A 14789-nucleotide genomic window follows, 5' to 3' on the forward strand; every position below is an offset into this window, starting at 1 on the left:
ATCTAAAAAGTTGTGAAATTGATATTTTCGCTTGCTGCTTGATACTCAACACTAACTTGTCTCGACAAAAACTGTTTTATTTAATGCCATTAATATCCAATCAATTATTAATTCAAAGTGTACTTTAAAACACTTGAATATATTTTATTAATCAATTAAGTGTGGTACTCTACTATGTACAAAGTCTACAGATGGAGGGCATTGTACAAATAGTAACTATAGTTATTTATCTGTAGGGGTCTGATTATATTTGTTAAAAAAATATTAAACTAACCCTTCTTCATCACTGTTTAAATATAGCATTAGTTGTCACAGAAACAGTATCGCATACAAACACAGTTTAACTAAATGACTAGAAATTTGGAAGAAAATAAGACGCTTAAATTCCTTTATTGCCGCGAATTAATATTAATGAGTAAAGATAAGCTCGTAATTTGTTAAACTGGTCACTTAAGCTAGCAAATTGCCTTTTATTACTACAAAGTATCTTTGAAGAATAAACCCTTTTAAAGTATAAACTATTATGTGTCCAATGGAGTTATAAGTTCTGAATCTAGAATAAATTGAATTGGGTTGATATGATAGTTGCTAGAATGGAATCAAATTTTGTTGGAGATATGGATTACTTGTTTATTGATTATTAACTAAGTTGTTAGAATATTATTTTACTTGCTAGGACAGATTTATTTGAGGCAAAATGTCGTTAAATATAAGGCCCTCAGAGGTATAAGAATTTAATTTTAATTTCTAAATTGTATAATAAAAATGTGTGATTTTTATTTAAAACAATAAATAAATGAATTATTTTTATCTGGTATTGATAAGGTATCATTTGCCTAAAAACTTAAACATTTGTAATGTAAATTTAGAGGTATCTACTGATACGACAGTATTCAAGATATATATCTTAAAACATTTTTTATTCGATTTTTTTTAGAAATCTGCCCAGTTTTTCTCCAGCAAAATGGCTGAAGCTGTTAAAGTAATTGTAAGATGTCGACCTTTAAACGATAGGGAAAAGAATTTAAAATGCAAGGTAAATCAGTTAATTTATTTCCTCGTTTATATAAATAAAATAAGGCCTTAAAAAATTAACAAATCAACATTTTAAACACATGACATGGTTAACTATCTTAAAAAAAGGTTTCCGTTTAAATTAACAAATTGGTTTTCGTTTCACAGTTTCTTAGTATTTTAAAGGATTTTAATGTCATTGTTAGCGTGTAAAAAAATTAAATAAAATAATTTCTAATTTTAAAATTGTTATGTTAATACTGTTGCTACATATTTGCTCATCCTAAATTTTTAAACATTATTTTTGTAAATTAGACCATAGTTGGTATGGAAGAGGACAGAGGGTCGTGTACAATTCGAAAACCAAACCAGAATCCCGACCAACCCCCTAAACAATTCACTTTCGATGGAGCTTACTATGTTGACTCCACAACTGAACAAATATACAACGACATTGCTTATCCGTTGGTTGAGGTAACTTTTAGTTGATATTTTTTAATAAAAGAGTTTCTTATGTTATATATTTAGAATTCAAATTGAAAAGAGACTACTTATAATTTAATGCCTTAGGATAGTTTATTTATTTTATTAACCTATGTGTGTCTATGATGTAAAGATGTAGCTTTTTAAAAAAATATAGTTTAATGTCCCATGTAAGGGGCTGCATTTTTTACCTAATTAGCCCATTAAACTACTTGCCGCAATATGATCAAAACAAATAATCGTTTATCTTAAATTGCAGGCCTATAAAAAACGGCTGTTTTTTATTTTTTAACACATAAATTTATAAAATATATTGTCCATTCAGCTTCTTTATACATAGATTTTAGATTTATATGTAGTTGTTTTTGTTTATGCTAAAAATCTATGAAATCTGTTACCAATGTTGTAAATATTTAAAATATTCTGTTGTCCACCACCTTTCGGATTATAAATTATTTAAATATTGATAATTGGTGACCAAACCATAACTGAATAAATTATTTTATTCAAGAGACAGTATTGGATCAACTATTTCGTATATCAAATTTATATTATTAAATTTTTTTTAAATTAAATATCGAAAAAAATTTATGATTAAACGGTTTGGCAATTGGGTTGTTTCTATATCTTTTTTGAGTCAGATCTTTTAATTATTTATTTAGTTTATTCCTTTTCTCTGACAATACATGACACTGTTTTAATGATGTTATAATTGCTTACAATAATTTAGTTAAATTTAAGCACAATTTAGTGCTAACATATGGCAAAAAACGCCCAACTTGTTTTTTTACAAATTATAGCAGCAGATCCATTAACTAAATTTTTCAAATTTTAATTATATTACTGAATTAAAATTTTTTAAATTATTTATGTAATTAACCTGTAACAAAATTGCAAAACAATTGAGTTTGACATTATCTTTTTGTCATTAATATTTTATCAAATGTGATAGGAACAGTTTCCTTCTCAAATTACTTTGTGGTAGGTATTATCTAAACAGATCTATGCTATGTCATTGTTATTATAATGTCTATGCAACAAATTGTTATCTGTTATGTAAAAACTATGCAACAAATTTGCTATTGCTTTGGTGCTGGTAAGCAAATCTATATATAATGGAGCTTAGTGAACAATGCATAAAAATACTTGTATATAGTTTAATGGCCTTTATAAGAAAAAAAACTGCAGTACGTGCAGGGAAATTGCTATGGAAGTTATTAGTTATTACAACAATTAAAATAAAACCTGTAGCCCGGGCAATTAATAAGTAATAATATTGTAAAACAGGTATACTGTAACATACTAAATCTACAATCTTCAAAAGTAATAATAATCGTTTAAATTATCTCCATTACAGAAATGTAATTGTCAAGCCTTTTTTATTATATTTCCTAAATCAAATTAATACTAGTTTATGTTTTAAATCCCTTAAAAATGATTGATCATAATTAGTAAAGTTTTTGTAAAATTCTAACACGCCTTTGCCTATAAGTACCCTCAAATTAAGAGCCCTCTATTGCACACTTGTATAAAAACACCATACAGCTGGTAAGAGGAAAAAATCAATTTAATTTTTAATACAATAACTTTGCGGTAAGTAAACTAATAGAAAAACACACTTGATGCGTTCTGTTGTCTTCTCTATTTAAAAGAAGATAGTACTTGTCTTTTTTATTTAAATTTTATTAATTTGTGTATTTCATTAAATATATTTTTTATGATAATCACATAAATTTAATCTGCTGATAAAATAAAAATATTTCTTTTAAAATTGACCTATTAGCAACATAGGCCTATTTACTTTTTGTTTAATGTATATACATAAAATTAAAAAAGTCATACTTTTTTATATGTTTGCCTTTAATTCCTTTTTTGGTGTATCAGACGTAGTTTATATTGTATATTTATTTTTCAGGGTGTTGTAGAAGGATATAATGGTACTGTGTTTGCTTATGGACAAACAGGGTGTGGAAAGTCATTCAGCATGCAGGGAATAGAAACTCCTGTCAGTCAACGTGGAATCATTCCAAGAGCTTTTCAGCATATCTTTGAAAGCATTGCTGTTAGTTAATTGTTATCAGATTAATAATTTATTTTCTGTAGTATAAACACAAAGAAATATTAATACAATATGAAAACTTGGATGTTTTTTAAACATCCAATATTTTGTATATTAAGGTTCCCTATGAGATTTGTTTTCTTTTTCAAGGTTGCCGAAAATACCAAATACTTGGTACATGCCTCCTACCTAGAAATTTATAATGAAGATGTAAGGGATCTGCTTAGCAAAAATATTAAAGATAAACTAGAGGTAAAAATCAAATTTTCTAAAAATTAAATTATAAAAAGGTAGCCAATAAGTGACAAAAATAATATGTTCTTTAAATGAAAAATTTTAGCCAAAAGCTTCTTTAAATTCTGTCTTATATTTTAAGCCTATATACCATGTGTTTTATTAGTTAAAAGAACACCCAGATCGAGGAGTTTACGTCAAAGATCTCAGCATGAAAAGAGTTGGTAATGTTTCTGAATGTGAAAGGATGATGGCAGAGGGTTGGAGTAATAGAACAACGGGATCAACTTTGATGAACGCTGACTCTTCACGGTCTCATTCTATATTTACAATCTACCTGGAGGCTTGTGACACAGGTGAGAATAAAAAAATTTTAAACCGGCAGCAGGATGATCCTGGTTTTAATTTCCACTGCTTTTATGCTGTACCGCCCTTGAGTAAGGTACTATAAACTAGTGCTGACCCAACACCTAATCACTACCTTAATTATCGGCTACTTTAATCTATAATATCCCATACTGCCAATGGCAACTCGAGACTCACATTGAGGTAAATAATTTTTTTAAATATCTTGTCCCAAATTTTTTTGTGAAGAGTATACAAAAATTGATTTAAAGTAAATGTATATATTGTATATACTATTATATTTTTGGGTTTACTTTTTTGTTTAGCACATTTCTAACTCCTTTATTGTAAATTTTATTACCTCGGATTAGGAAATATACTAGCAGGTATTAGTTAATCAGAAATAAAGTAAAAGCATGTATGTCATGGTGTGTAATAAAACGTGTGAACAGTTGACACAATAAACCCGCTGTTTACCAATATGGTTGCTAGGTCTTTGTTAAATCAATTATTTCAACAAAACCTCAAAGAACACAAGATGTATTGGTTTAACAATACAGACAAAATCACCTGACTAGATCACACTGATAGAACAAACAGATATCTTGCAAAATAAATAAATATGGTTATGTGTTATTACTACATGATAAATGTAATTTTTAAGGTGTTTTTGTATTTTGGTTTGTTGTCTTTTTAAATGTCAACCCTATTATTCACTATTATTTTAGGTGTTAAAAGCTAAAATTTGTTATAAATATATTTTAATTCTTTATTGCATGGTTATAATTGTATAAAAACAAGAATTTGGTGTAAAGTATTCCATTTATTTATTTTTTAAATTATTTATAAAACTGTTCCATAATAACACTAATTATCTGCTACTTTAGACAGAAATCTGATATAAAAATTGGAAATTTTGTATATATCAATGTCTTTGACTTATTCTAAAGTGAAATTTTGTTGTTTTTAAATAGGAATTGATGGTGGGGATCATATAAGAGCTGGAAAATTAAATCTTGTAGATTTAGCTGGAAGTGAAAGACAATCTAAAACAGGAGCTACTGGGGAACGACTTAAAGAAGCAACTAAAATTAATCTTTCACTGTCTGCACTGGGTAAGTTGTGGATGATTCTTAATTAAATGACTAATTGAATTAAAATCTTTAATTAGACACTTTTTAACAACCAGTTAATTTAGTTAATGTGACATTGTTAGGTTTATTTATGTTCTGTCAATTTAAGCCATAATGTCGTTGTTTAAACTAGGTAATTCCAAGGCTTATTGGCCAAATTTTGTTTTCCGTAATATGATTGCAACTCGCAATTAATATGCTAATGGTAAATTTTGGCAATTTTAAAAACCTTTAAATACAATTTTTAAAACCTTTTAAGTATGACAAACAAATAATTGTCCACTTAGCTCCATTATAGATTAAATATAGTATTGACCATAGTAATTTGTGTATTTTTTACAAATATTAGAAACTGACAAAATTGGATTTTAGGTAATGTGATATCTGCCCTGGTTGATGGAAAATCAAAACATATTCCTTATCGTGATTCAAAATTAACAAGACTTCTACAAGATTCACTCGGTGGGAATACTAAAACTTTAATGGTCGCTTGCTTATCACCAGCTGATAATAATTATGATGAAACTTTAAGCACCTTAAGGTAAATCAAATTAAGGGTGTTTTGCATGTTAAATAACAAGAATGCTGTTGTGTAAGTTTTAAAAAAGGTATAATTTAAAAAAAGCAACTTAATTTTTATCAAAAAAAAAACTTGATAAGAAAAATAAAAAACTTATTTTATCATTGTGTTGTTTTTAAAGAAATTTTAAAGGGAATTTTTAAGGTGCAACTTGAATGTAGAAAATACCCAAATTACATCATTTTTAACATAACAAAATGTCTCATGGTTTTTATATAATGTATATGTAAACACAACTTAAAATATTTTTTTGAAATTTTCAGATATGCAAATCGAGCGAAGAACATCAAGAACAAGCCCCACATTAATGAGGATCCCAAGGATGCTCTTCTGCGCGAGTACCAAGAAGAAATCAAGAAGCTAAGAGGACTTTTAGCAGGACAGCTTGGACCAGATGGAATTAAAGGTAATTTGAACCCATTTTTTAACCTTTTTTCCATTTTAAATATATATGCTTAACGGTAAGGTTGTATAATTAAGTATCACAGGTTAACGCTTAAACTGTATTACTGGCATATTATTTGTCAGTTACTGGAGACTATATTTTTATACTTTACGTTACCTTTTATTTTGTCTAATTATCACAGCAATATTTGGTGAAGAAGATGGTGATGGTGATCATGCTGTTGGTTGGTTAAAATTTAGGCCAAAAAAGCTTTAAATAGCTTTTTAAATGCAAAAAGAGCTTTTAAATTATAGTAAAAAGAACTTCTTATTAAGATATTACAACTTGTGAAAATTAAGACACACTTAATTTTTTTGCATATTTAGTAGTTGTATAGGCTTGTTGTACAGCCAATAAATATTTAGGTTTATATTTTCTTTAAACATAATAAAGAGAACTGCTTTTTTAAACCTATTTACGCATAAATAATGCTCATTTTTACAATTAATATCTCTACAGGTAAAAATTGTTTAAAGCTATTGTATTTATGTTAACCTATTTCAATACTTATTTAATTGATAAGTAACTAACTTACGTAATATTTTTGATTCAGCACTTCTTGAAGGCCAATCTCCACTTCCCAAATCATCCCAAATCAAGTCGGAGTCGAGTGATGTCATTGAGAAAAAGAAAGCTTCAGAAATAGATAATATGGCGGCAGAGCAAGTTAAAACAGTAAACTATTTTTACATTATTTTAGATTTTTACATTTTTATCCATTTTAATCTGCAATGAAATTAAAAAATTGTGTTAATGGTTAAATAGGAATATGAGGAAAAATTGTTAGAATTAAAACAACAATATGAAGCTGAACAAATGAGTAATGCCAAACTGCAGGAAGACATGAACAAACTTAAAAGTCAATATGAACAACATATGTCACAAGCTGGTAAAAATATAAATTAAAAATTATCTATATTTGTAGGCCATGTACATAAAATATATACGCAGCCCTTAAAAACAAAAAAATGCAGTTTGTAGTTTGCAGTAAATTACACAAGGCAAATTTTATTTGCAAACATTTTTTGCAAGCAATGGATGGGTAACTGGCGAAATAACTATAAAAACAGATAAAAGACTGACACATTTTTCTAAAAATTTAAAAATTGTTTTTATTTTTGTATGTAAGTATAGTATTGTTGTTGTTTTAGGTCTTGCAACAGAAAAATCTTTGTCCATCGATCGAATTTCTCATGAGGTAAGTAATTTTTCTTTAAATTGTTGTAGTTTTATTTTGAGTAAGTTTTAGTTTTCTTCATTTATGAAAATTAATTTTTTATTTGTGAATATTTATCTCCACTTGGCAACAGTTGTCACACATTTCTCCATTTCCTGAAAACTTTTCATCCGATCTTTCCTCTTCTTCTGCTTCCCTGTCGGACTTTTCTGCTGACGAAAGCGATGACATCATCGATAATGAAGTTGCCATTAACGACCCATGTCATAGCAACAATGACACAGACCTAATGGTCTACCGTCAGTCCGCAAATTTTATGCTAAAACTTTCTGAGATAATTTACAACCATGCATTTGAGGTTTCGGTTAGACGATCCATTCATAAGCTTCCGAGTATTGCCAATGCTGCAAATCGAATCTCAGTATGTTTAAACTCGATGTTGTTTCTTTGTTGTTGTTTTGTGGGTGTTTTGTGATTTTTCAAAATGAAAAATTTTTGAAGACAAATGGTTCATGAGCAAACAATTATGTTGACAACAGTGTGTATATAAAAAAATTTATTTGGTTGGGCAAGGTTTTTAAAACATAAATGGAATTTTGCTTTTCAAGAGTAATTTTGGTGATGTTTTGAATTACACATACCAAATTTGACCCTTTTTATTCTGTTTAAAAATTCAATAAAATGTTTTGGTTTAAAATTTGTTATGAATGCTGCAGTTAATATAACAGCATTACCGCTTTTTTATTTACCCATTATTTTGCAAGCTTGCTTCTACAACGTCATCGTCGGGCTTTTCTGAAACATCGGTGGAGGTGCATAAATATACTTGTGCACGCTGTGTCTTTGTTGTTATTTGGTGTTTTCTTACTTTCTATTTTGGATTTTTTTCTATTTATTTTTAAAAAAATTATTGAAATTTAAACCTTACAACATTATTTACTTTTATTTCCCTTTTTCTGTTATAATTAAGCAGTACAAATTTATAATATTTATTGTCATTCGAAGCCAAGTTAATAGCCTTAATTAGTGACTTTACAATGTTTAATGCAACAAAATAAATAGTCCACCCTGAGTGTAACTGCATGTTCTAGCATGTAAAATTCATGTCAAAAAATTTTGTACTATATTTTTAAAATTAGCCATTTATAAAATTATTTTTTCTTTTAGATTTCTGACACAGGACCAGTAATACCGCAAGGACAACAGCCTGAACAGGCAAGTTCCATTACATATTAATACTAACAAGCAATCAAGTTAGTACAAATCAGTTATTCAAATTTTATTGTTTTATTAGATTGCTCAGTATATTGGAAGTAAACAAGAGGTGAAATCAACAGCCATATTGGAGGAGCTACCAAATGAAGAAGAATTAAATGAAGATGCTGTTATGAAACAACATGAAGAAGCATTAAAACGGTAAAAAACAAAATCAAATAGTTTTTAACATTGGAATAAGTCTTTCAAAATATCTGTTATTAATGACAGCAATCTTGTGATTTAGACTGTTAGGTTAATTTTTTTAAACAATTATTTATCCTTGATTTATAAAGGCAAATATTTACATATATTTTTTACATTTATTTATCCTTAATGTAAAAAGGTCGTCTTTACATCCTAAATAGGTGTTAAAGTAATTATCCTGAAATTTTTAAAGATGCATTTGTCATGTTAAAACTTTTATTTAATCATCAGTTTACAAATGCTGCAACAAAACATGGTGGGCGGTGAAAAGGCCGCTGACGAGGAAGCAAAAAAGAAAAAACAGTCTCGGACAAAACACGTTGACGAGAGAAAGCGAAGACTTGCGGATGCAGCCGTGCGTGAAGATGATGAAGTAATATTAGATGTCTATGACAGTTTGCAAGATGAAGTAAAAGCAAGAGACAAAATGATTAATAAACAAAAAAGAAATGTAAGTTAAAAATTGTTTTAATTTATCCCAGTTTTTTATTTTGAAACAGTTTTGATATTTTGTTCAATTTGCCATATTATTTTTTTGCTATATATATAGAACGAGAGTTTAAAAATGGAAATAGAGGATTTAAGTTATGAGTTTGAATCTGACAGAAGCGAATATCTTGCCACAATAAGAAGACAACAAAGAGATTTAGAATTATTACAAGTACATAAATGATCAACAACTAAATCGGGAAACCTTTAAATTTAAATATATTAAATCTTTCTTTCAAAATTGAAGCATAGTAAAGTGATTAACATACTTGGGCTTACATAATGGCGTTCTGGGTTTGATCCCAATTGCTTTCATGCCTTATAGCCCCCTGACTAAGACGTTTTCCATTCTTACTTTTATTAGATTTTGATTTGCAATTTTTTTTAATAATTTGTATTTTTATATCAGGGTTTGTTGTTAAAAGTTCAACCAACCATCAGAAGGGATTGTAACTATAGTAACCTGGATAGAGTTAAATCTGAAGCCAAGTATGACGAAGACAGAGAACAATGGATTTTACCTGAATTATTAATTATCAAAACAACCTTGCCAAGTCCAGGTAATTGTACTTATAGCACCGCGAACTTAATACCCACTGTAAGCCTAATTAAATAAGAAAAAAGATATGCAATCAACTTTACATTAATGTGAGGAAAAAAATTGGCAAAACTAAAATTATGATCTAAAACTTGCCTAAATAATTAAATATTTATACATGATTTTACAGTATAACATGATATAGTCACCTAACCTAGTTCAATATACTTAATTTCATTAAATGAGTGTTATTTAGGCCTGTACATACTCTATTCATTATAAATGTTACCATATATTTTTTTTTTTTAACATGTAATGGCAAACCTTGAATACAAAGTTAAAATTATTGTTATATAAAGAAAACTGTTTTTCAAGGTCCACAAAATGGAAGTCGGTCTCAAGTTTCAGACAGAAATTTTGGATTTTCTCCTCCTTCTAGTACAGAAAGTTATTCACAAGTTAGAAATAAAAAAATTCTATTTTTTTCAATAATAATTTTATTATCAAGTTTTAATTAATTAAAAAAAAATTTATATATATACACTCATTTATTTTTTAGCGTTAAATTATTTTTTTAACAATTGCAAAGATGTTTTTTGTAAAAACAATTAATTATATGCTCATCATTACTAAGTGCCTTTTCTTAAATTGCAACAATTTGTTTACTAAAATGTACAATATTTAAATAACAAAAAAATACAATAATATAACATATTAGTTTATAAAAATACACACCAAATTTAAAGTATTATTAAAAACTAATTCTATGGTCAAGATTTTATTTGTCGTAACGTGGACACAAGTAATATATGCAAGTGATAATTTACCCTGTGTACCACAAATGGCAGTTTTACTTATGTTTTGTGGCAGTTTTACTTATGTTAATATAACATACACACATATATATGTTGTTTACTTAGATCCATTAAATATAAATACTATTCTGAACCAAGTTATTGCCACTATTTTAAAACATTATTTTTGTTTTCAGAGAAGTGAAGAAGACAAATATTTAGCCAAGTTAAATCGAAACAACAATGACAGTATTGCCAGCAACTACTTCTTGCCAAAAAGACAAGTTAAGCACATTATTTCATCATCTCATTCTGACAATAACATGAGAGGTAAGACAACATTTTTGTAGATAACTAAAATTGCAATTTTGACCAGAAATTAATTTATCCTTACAAAAAACAAAACAACATTAAACTTGGTTAACAATTTGACTTCTATAAAATTAAAAAAAACTTTTTTTTGCATATTTTAGTAGTTCATAAATCAGGTAAATCGAAAGAAAAAAAACTAATTGTTATGCTGTAACTAAAATGTTATAAAATTTTGGCAAAAATATATTACTGCCATTCACACCTATTCCCTTTCCTTAATAAGTCTTAAAACTTCCTTGCATTCATCTACAGCTTGTGCAAGACTTTTCTCTACATCTGTCTTGATCTTTTCTTTTTCTTCTTCATCTTTAATTTGGTTTAAATTTATGATTACGTTTTGATAGGCGCCCCATACTCCAGTCTCTAAACACTTTGCCCCAACCTGTATATCAGATATACAGTTCATGTTACACCGCTTAGCAACTTCCTTTAAATATGGCCAAGTTAGGTTTGCGAGTTCGATTACACGCAGCGGAATAGATATTGCTTCTAAAATCCCAGTGTGCATTGCTTTATTCTTGATCTCTTGTTCTTCTGAAGTATTTTTCGGTAACTTTAGTGCTTTCATAAACGAACTAAATGCATTAGCATCTTCGTCGATCAAAGGTATTAGCTTTGTCATCTGATCATATATCGGTGGAATATTTTTCCTCATTATTCCTTCGATAGATTCGAATTGTTTGCGACCATATGACAGATTACCAGACATTACACATAAAGCTGCCCCAAGTGCAGACACAGCGGCTGAAACTGAACCCCCTCCAGGAGTCGGGGTCCTTTCTGCAACACTCGTGATAAATTTATTAAGTGGTAGGCTAGATAAAGGGCTGTCTGTTGCTTCATCTTTTATCAGATATTCGATAATCTTTTTTTGGGGATCAAACCCCCATATGTTTGACAACCCAAGTCGATGAATTGCCAGTTGCACTTTAGCAGATTCTTCCAGTATAAACAACCCTTCCTTTTTGATGTAATAGTTAGCAGCATCTAAAATCATATCAAGTGGCACAAGACCTACAATTTGAGTTCCAATAACTGGCAAATTAAGCTCTTTAGCGTCTTTAGAAACTTCGTCGTAAAGTTGGTGAACTTTCGTGACGTCACAATCTACTATATTCGCTGATACTTGCGCGATTCGATGGTCATCTAAGTACCATCCTATGCCCTGTACTGCCTTAAGTCGACCCGGTTTAGACGGCCCGCGTCCACTCTCCCGAATATTTAATGCAATCTTATGCGCTTGTTCCTTAGTGCTTAGTAAGTTCACGTTCACGGCAATCAGGAATTTGCGCGCGCCTACTGCCGAAGCTCCCCATTTGGGAACAAATTTAGCAGGCCCGTAATCGGGTTTCCATTTGTCGCTAGTCAATTTTTCAGGCAAGCCTTCGTATTCCCCTTTACGTATATTTGGAAGACGAACTCGACCGTCTTTACTCGCAGCTAACCCATACAAATAAATCGGAACATCGTGTTTCTCTGAAATCAACTTAGCACACCGATTTGCACACTGAATAGCGTCCTCCATTGTTGAATCACAAAGCGGTATAAATGGGCAAACGTCCAGTGCACCAAAACGCGGGTGTTCACCCTTGTGTTTCGTCATATCTATTAAGTTATAGGCCACACTAGCAGCGTTAACTGCACCATGTACCACAGATTCAACATCGCCAATAAACGTGTAAACAGTTCTATTAGTTGAACCATCGCTTTCTATGTCCAATAATTTACAGCCTTTAGTGTCTTTTATACTTAGTGCTATTGCTTGTATGACCTTTTCGTCCTTTCCTTCTGAAAAATTGGGCACGCATTCGATTAATTTTCTCATTTTGAACAATTCAAACTGCTTTTTTTAATGAGTAAACGTAACGTTAGTGGATACAACACGCGATGACTTGAAATTTTTTGTTGACTGTCGTTTTGCACACGTCAATGCTTGACTAATCGTGCGTTGCAAAAAGTGGGCGTACCTTTTACAAGCGCTATCCGCTATACGATTCAGCAATTTACCTTACCCACAGCACATGAAAAATCTATTTTATGCAATTTTTTACGCATATATACATTGGTAACAAACATTAACTTGATTTTTAAGCCGTACAACTTAAATTTGTGTAAGAATCCATAGCTGTGCCTTAGGTATATTGCCTTTATTAACGTTGTTAATATTCTTGAGTTGTGTTGTTTACATTTCGTTGCTGTGTTTGGCAAAGAGCTTCCGGCAAAAGCTTCGGCAATATTCATTGCCGTCTCGTTTCACTGCGTTATAGTAATAACACTTTATTTAAATCATTGAATAACAATCTTTACCTAACAAATAAAAGCAAATACAAGGTTCATTAATTTTTTTAGGAAAGAAATATAGGACACTTTTTTAAATTTCGGTTCGTTTATAACTCATTTTTATTTATTTTAGCACAATATTTAGCAAGTAGCCCTAGTGCTGGACGAATATCGCCTCTAGTCAACGGAAACGGATACAGCAGCCATAACGGGGGGATGACTTCACCCGTAGGGGGCCATTACCCTCACAGCACCAACTCCAACCAAACTTTGTCGAGCCTCGGGGGCTTCCCCACGATGGACGACGTTTCGAGAAGGCCGCGAAAATTGGAATCGCTCCAATTTCAAAAACAAAATTCCTCCACGAAAAGTCGAAAAAAGAAAAAGAAAGGCGAGCCAGTTGATTATTATTAACAAACTTTTATTATTTTTTTTATGTTTTTAGTATTTAATACAATATTTTGTTTTTTTTGTCGTTTTTAGACCGTCTTACTAGTTTTTACCTTTTAAAATTCAATGTTGTATATATCTTCAATCTTATATTTTAAACCAAAGATTTTTATAAATTTTTTTTTTAACAAATTTAAATGAAATAGTTAAATTTTATGTTTTATTTATTTCTGTTTGTTGCACATTTTAATTTGTTTATTAAAAGTATTATTGAATTGAACTTTATTTTTGGTTCTTACTCTCTGGCCGCCATTTTTCTCTAAGTGCCTATACACTGTTACCATTAATTTTCGTTCAATTTACATTTGGATAATACTTTATTTTTACAGTACATTCTACATGCTGCTTTTATGACAAACAATCCTTAAAAGTTTATACTTTAACTTGAAACGAGCAAAAGCGTACTGTGGTCCATATTTTTTTTTTGGATTTTGTATCGTCTTACGGTTCATTGTTTATTTGAAATGCGTATCACTAAAAAAGATAATATTGTTAATAAAATCAAATTGCTGTACACACGGTTTAAGCTTATAAAAATCCTAAAAAATGGGTAAAACGAGTCAAAAACTGTACTTTCTATCTAGGTTTGTTCAAAAATAACTCATTAGTTAGGCAAAAACAGAAATTTCCACCCTCTTATATTGATTTATTTCCAAAACTAACACGTTACCAACGCCTACGCTAGAAAACTAACATTTGTTGTTTTGCTCTAGATTTTTCGATGGTTAGATACGATAATAAACAGAGAAACAGAAAATGCCAAAAGAGTGCAAGCAGTAGCAGCCCATCCAAGTATATAGGACCAACCAAACCTGGTTGGATATATTACTATCGCATTTGAAGTGAATAACGACATTCCAGCAACTTGGATAACCACTAGCAAAAAAATACAGATATTGTAAAATTATTTTCAAAAAAATAGAATCACAAAATAG

The 14789-nt window shown here is 29.6% G+C and overlaps 2 protein-coding genes across 2 annotated transcripts; one reads left to right on the plus strand and one right to left on the minus strand.

The window, feature by feature from the left end:
- Positions 1 to 675: 675 nt before the first annotated feature.
- LOC145743474 (osmotic avoidance abnormal protein 3-like) lies at positions 676 to 14324 on the plus strand. The gene is made up of 20 exons (XM_082561438.1): positions 676 to 724; positions 938 to 1036; positions 1330 to 1488; positions 3413 to 3559; positions 3707 to 3808; positions 3957 to 4146; positions 5110 to 5250; positions 5641 to 5809; positions 6112 to 6254; positions 6847 to 6968; positions 7059 to 7182; positions 7445 to 7491; positions 8638 to 8685; positions 8765 to 8886; positions 9163 to 9382; positions 9482 to 9592; positions 9830 to 9980; positions 10334 to 10416; positions 10950 to 11082; positions 13538 to 14324. Exons 1-20 carry the CDS (start codon positions 698 to 700, stop codon positions 13816 to 13818), a joined length of 2619 nt encoding a protein of 872 aa, XP_082417564.1. The 5' UTR covers positions 676 to 697; the 3' UTR covers positions 13819 to 14324.
- On the minus strand, positions 10524 to 12992 carry LOC145743476 (formimidoyltransferase-cyclodeaminase-like). Its single transcript, XM_082561442.1, has one exon. It carries the CDS (start codon positions 12947 to 12949, stop codon positions 11327 to 11329), a length of 1623 nt encoding a protein of 540 aa, XP_082417568.1. The 5' UTR covers positions 12950 to 12992; the 3' UTR covers positions 10524 to 11326.
- Positions 14325 to 14789: the final 465 nt, after the last annotated feature.

This window comes from Corella eumyota, chromosome 2 (assembly GCF_963082875.1).
Source record: "Corella eumyota chromosome 2, kaCorEumy4.1, whole genome shotgun sequence".
Taxonomy (NCBI): domain Eukaryota; kingdom Metazoa; phylum Chordata; class Ascidiacea; order Phlebobranchia; family Corellidae; genus Corella; species Corella eumyota.

Coding starts and splice junctions, on each gene's coding strand:
- LOC145743474 (XM_082561438.1), top strand. CDS start 698: ATGTCGTTAAATATAAGGCCCTCAGAG. Junction 5,251..5,640: donor TCTTTCACTGTCTGCACTGG/GTAAGTTGTGGA, acceptor ATTGGATTTTAG/GTAATGTGATATCTGCCCTG. Junction 9,383..9,481: donor TTAATAAACAAAAAAGAAAT/GTAAGTTAAAAA, acceptor CTATATATATAG/AACGAGAGTTTAAAAATGGA.
- LOC145743476 (XM_082561442.1), bottom strand. CDS start 12,949: ATGAGAAAATTAATCGAATGCGTGCCCAATTTTTCAGAAGGAAAGGAC.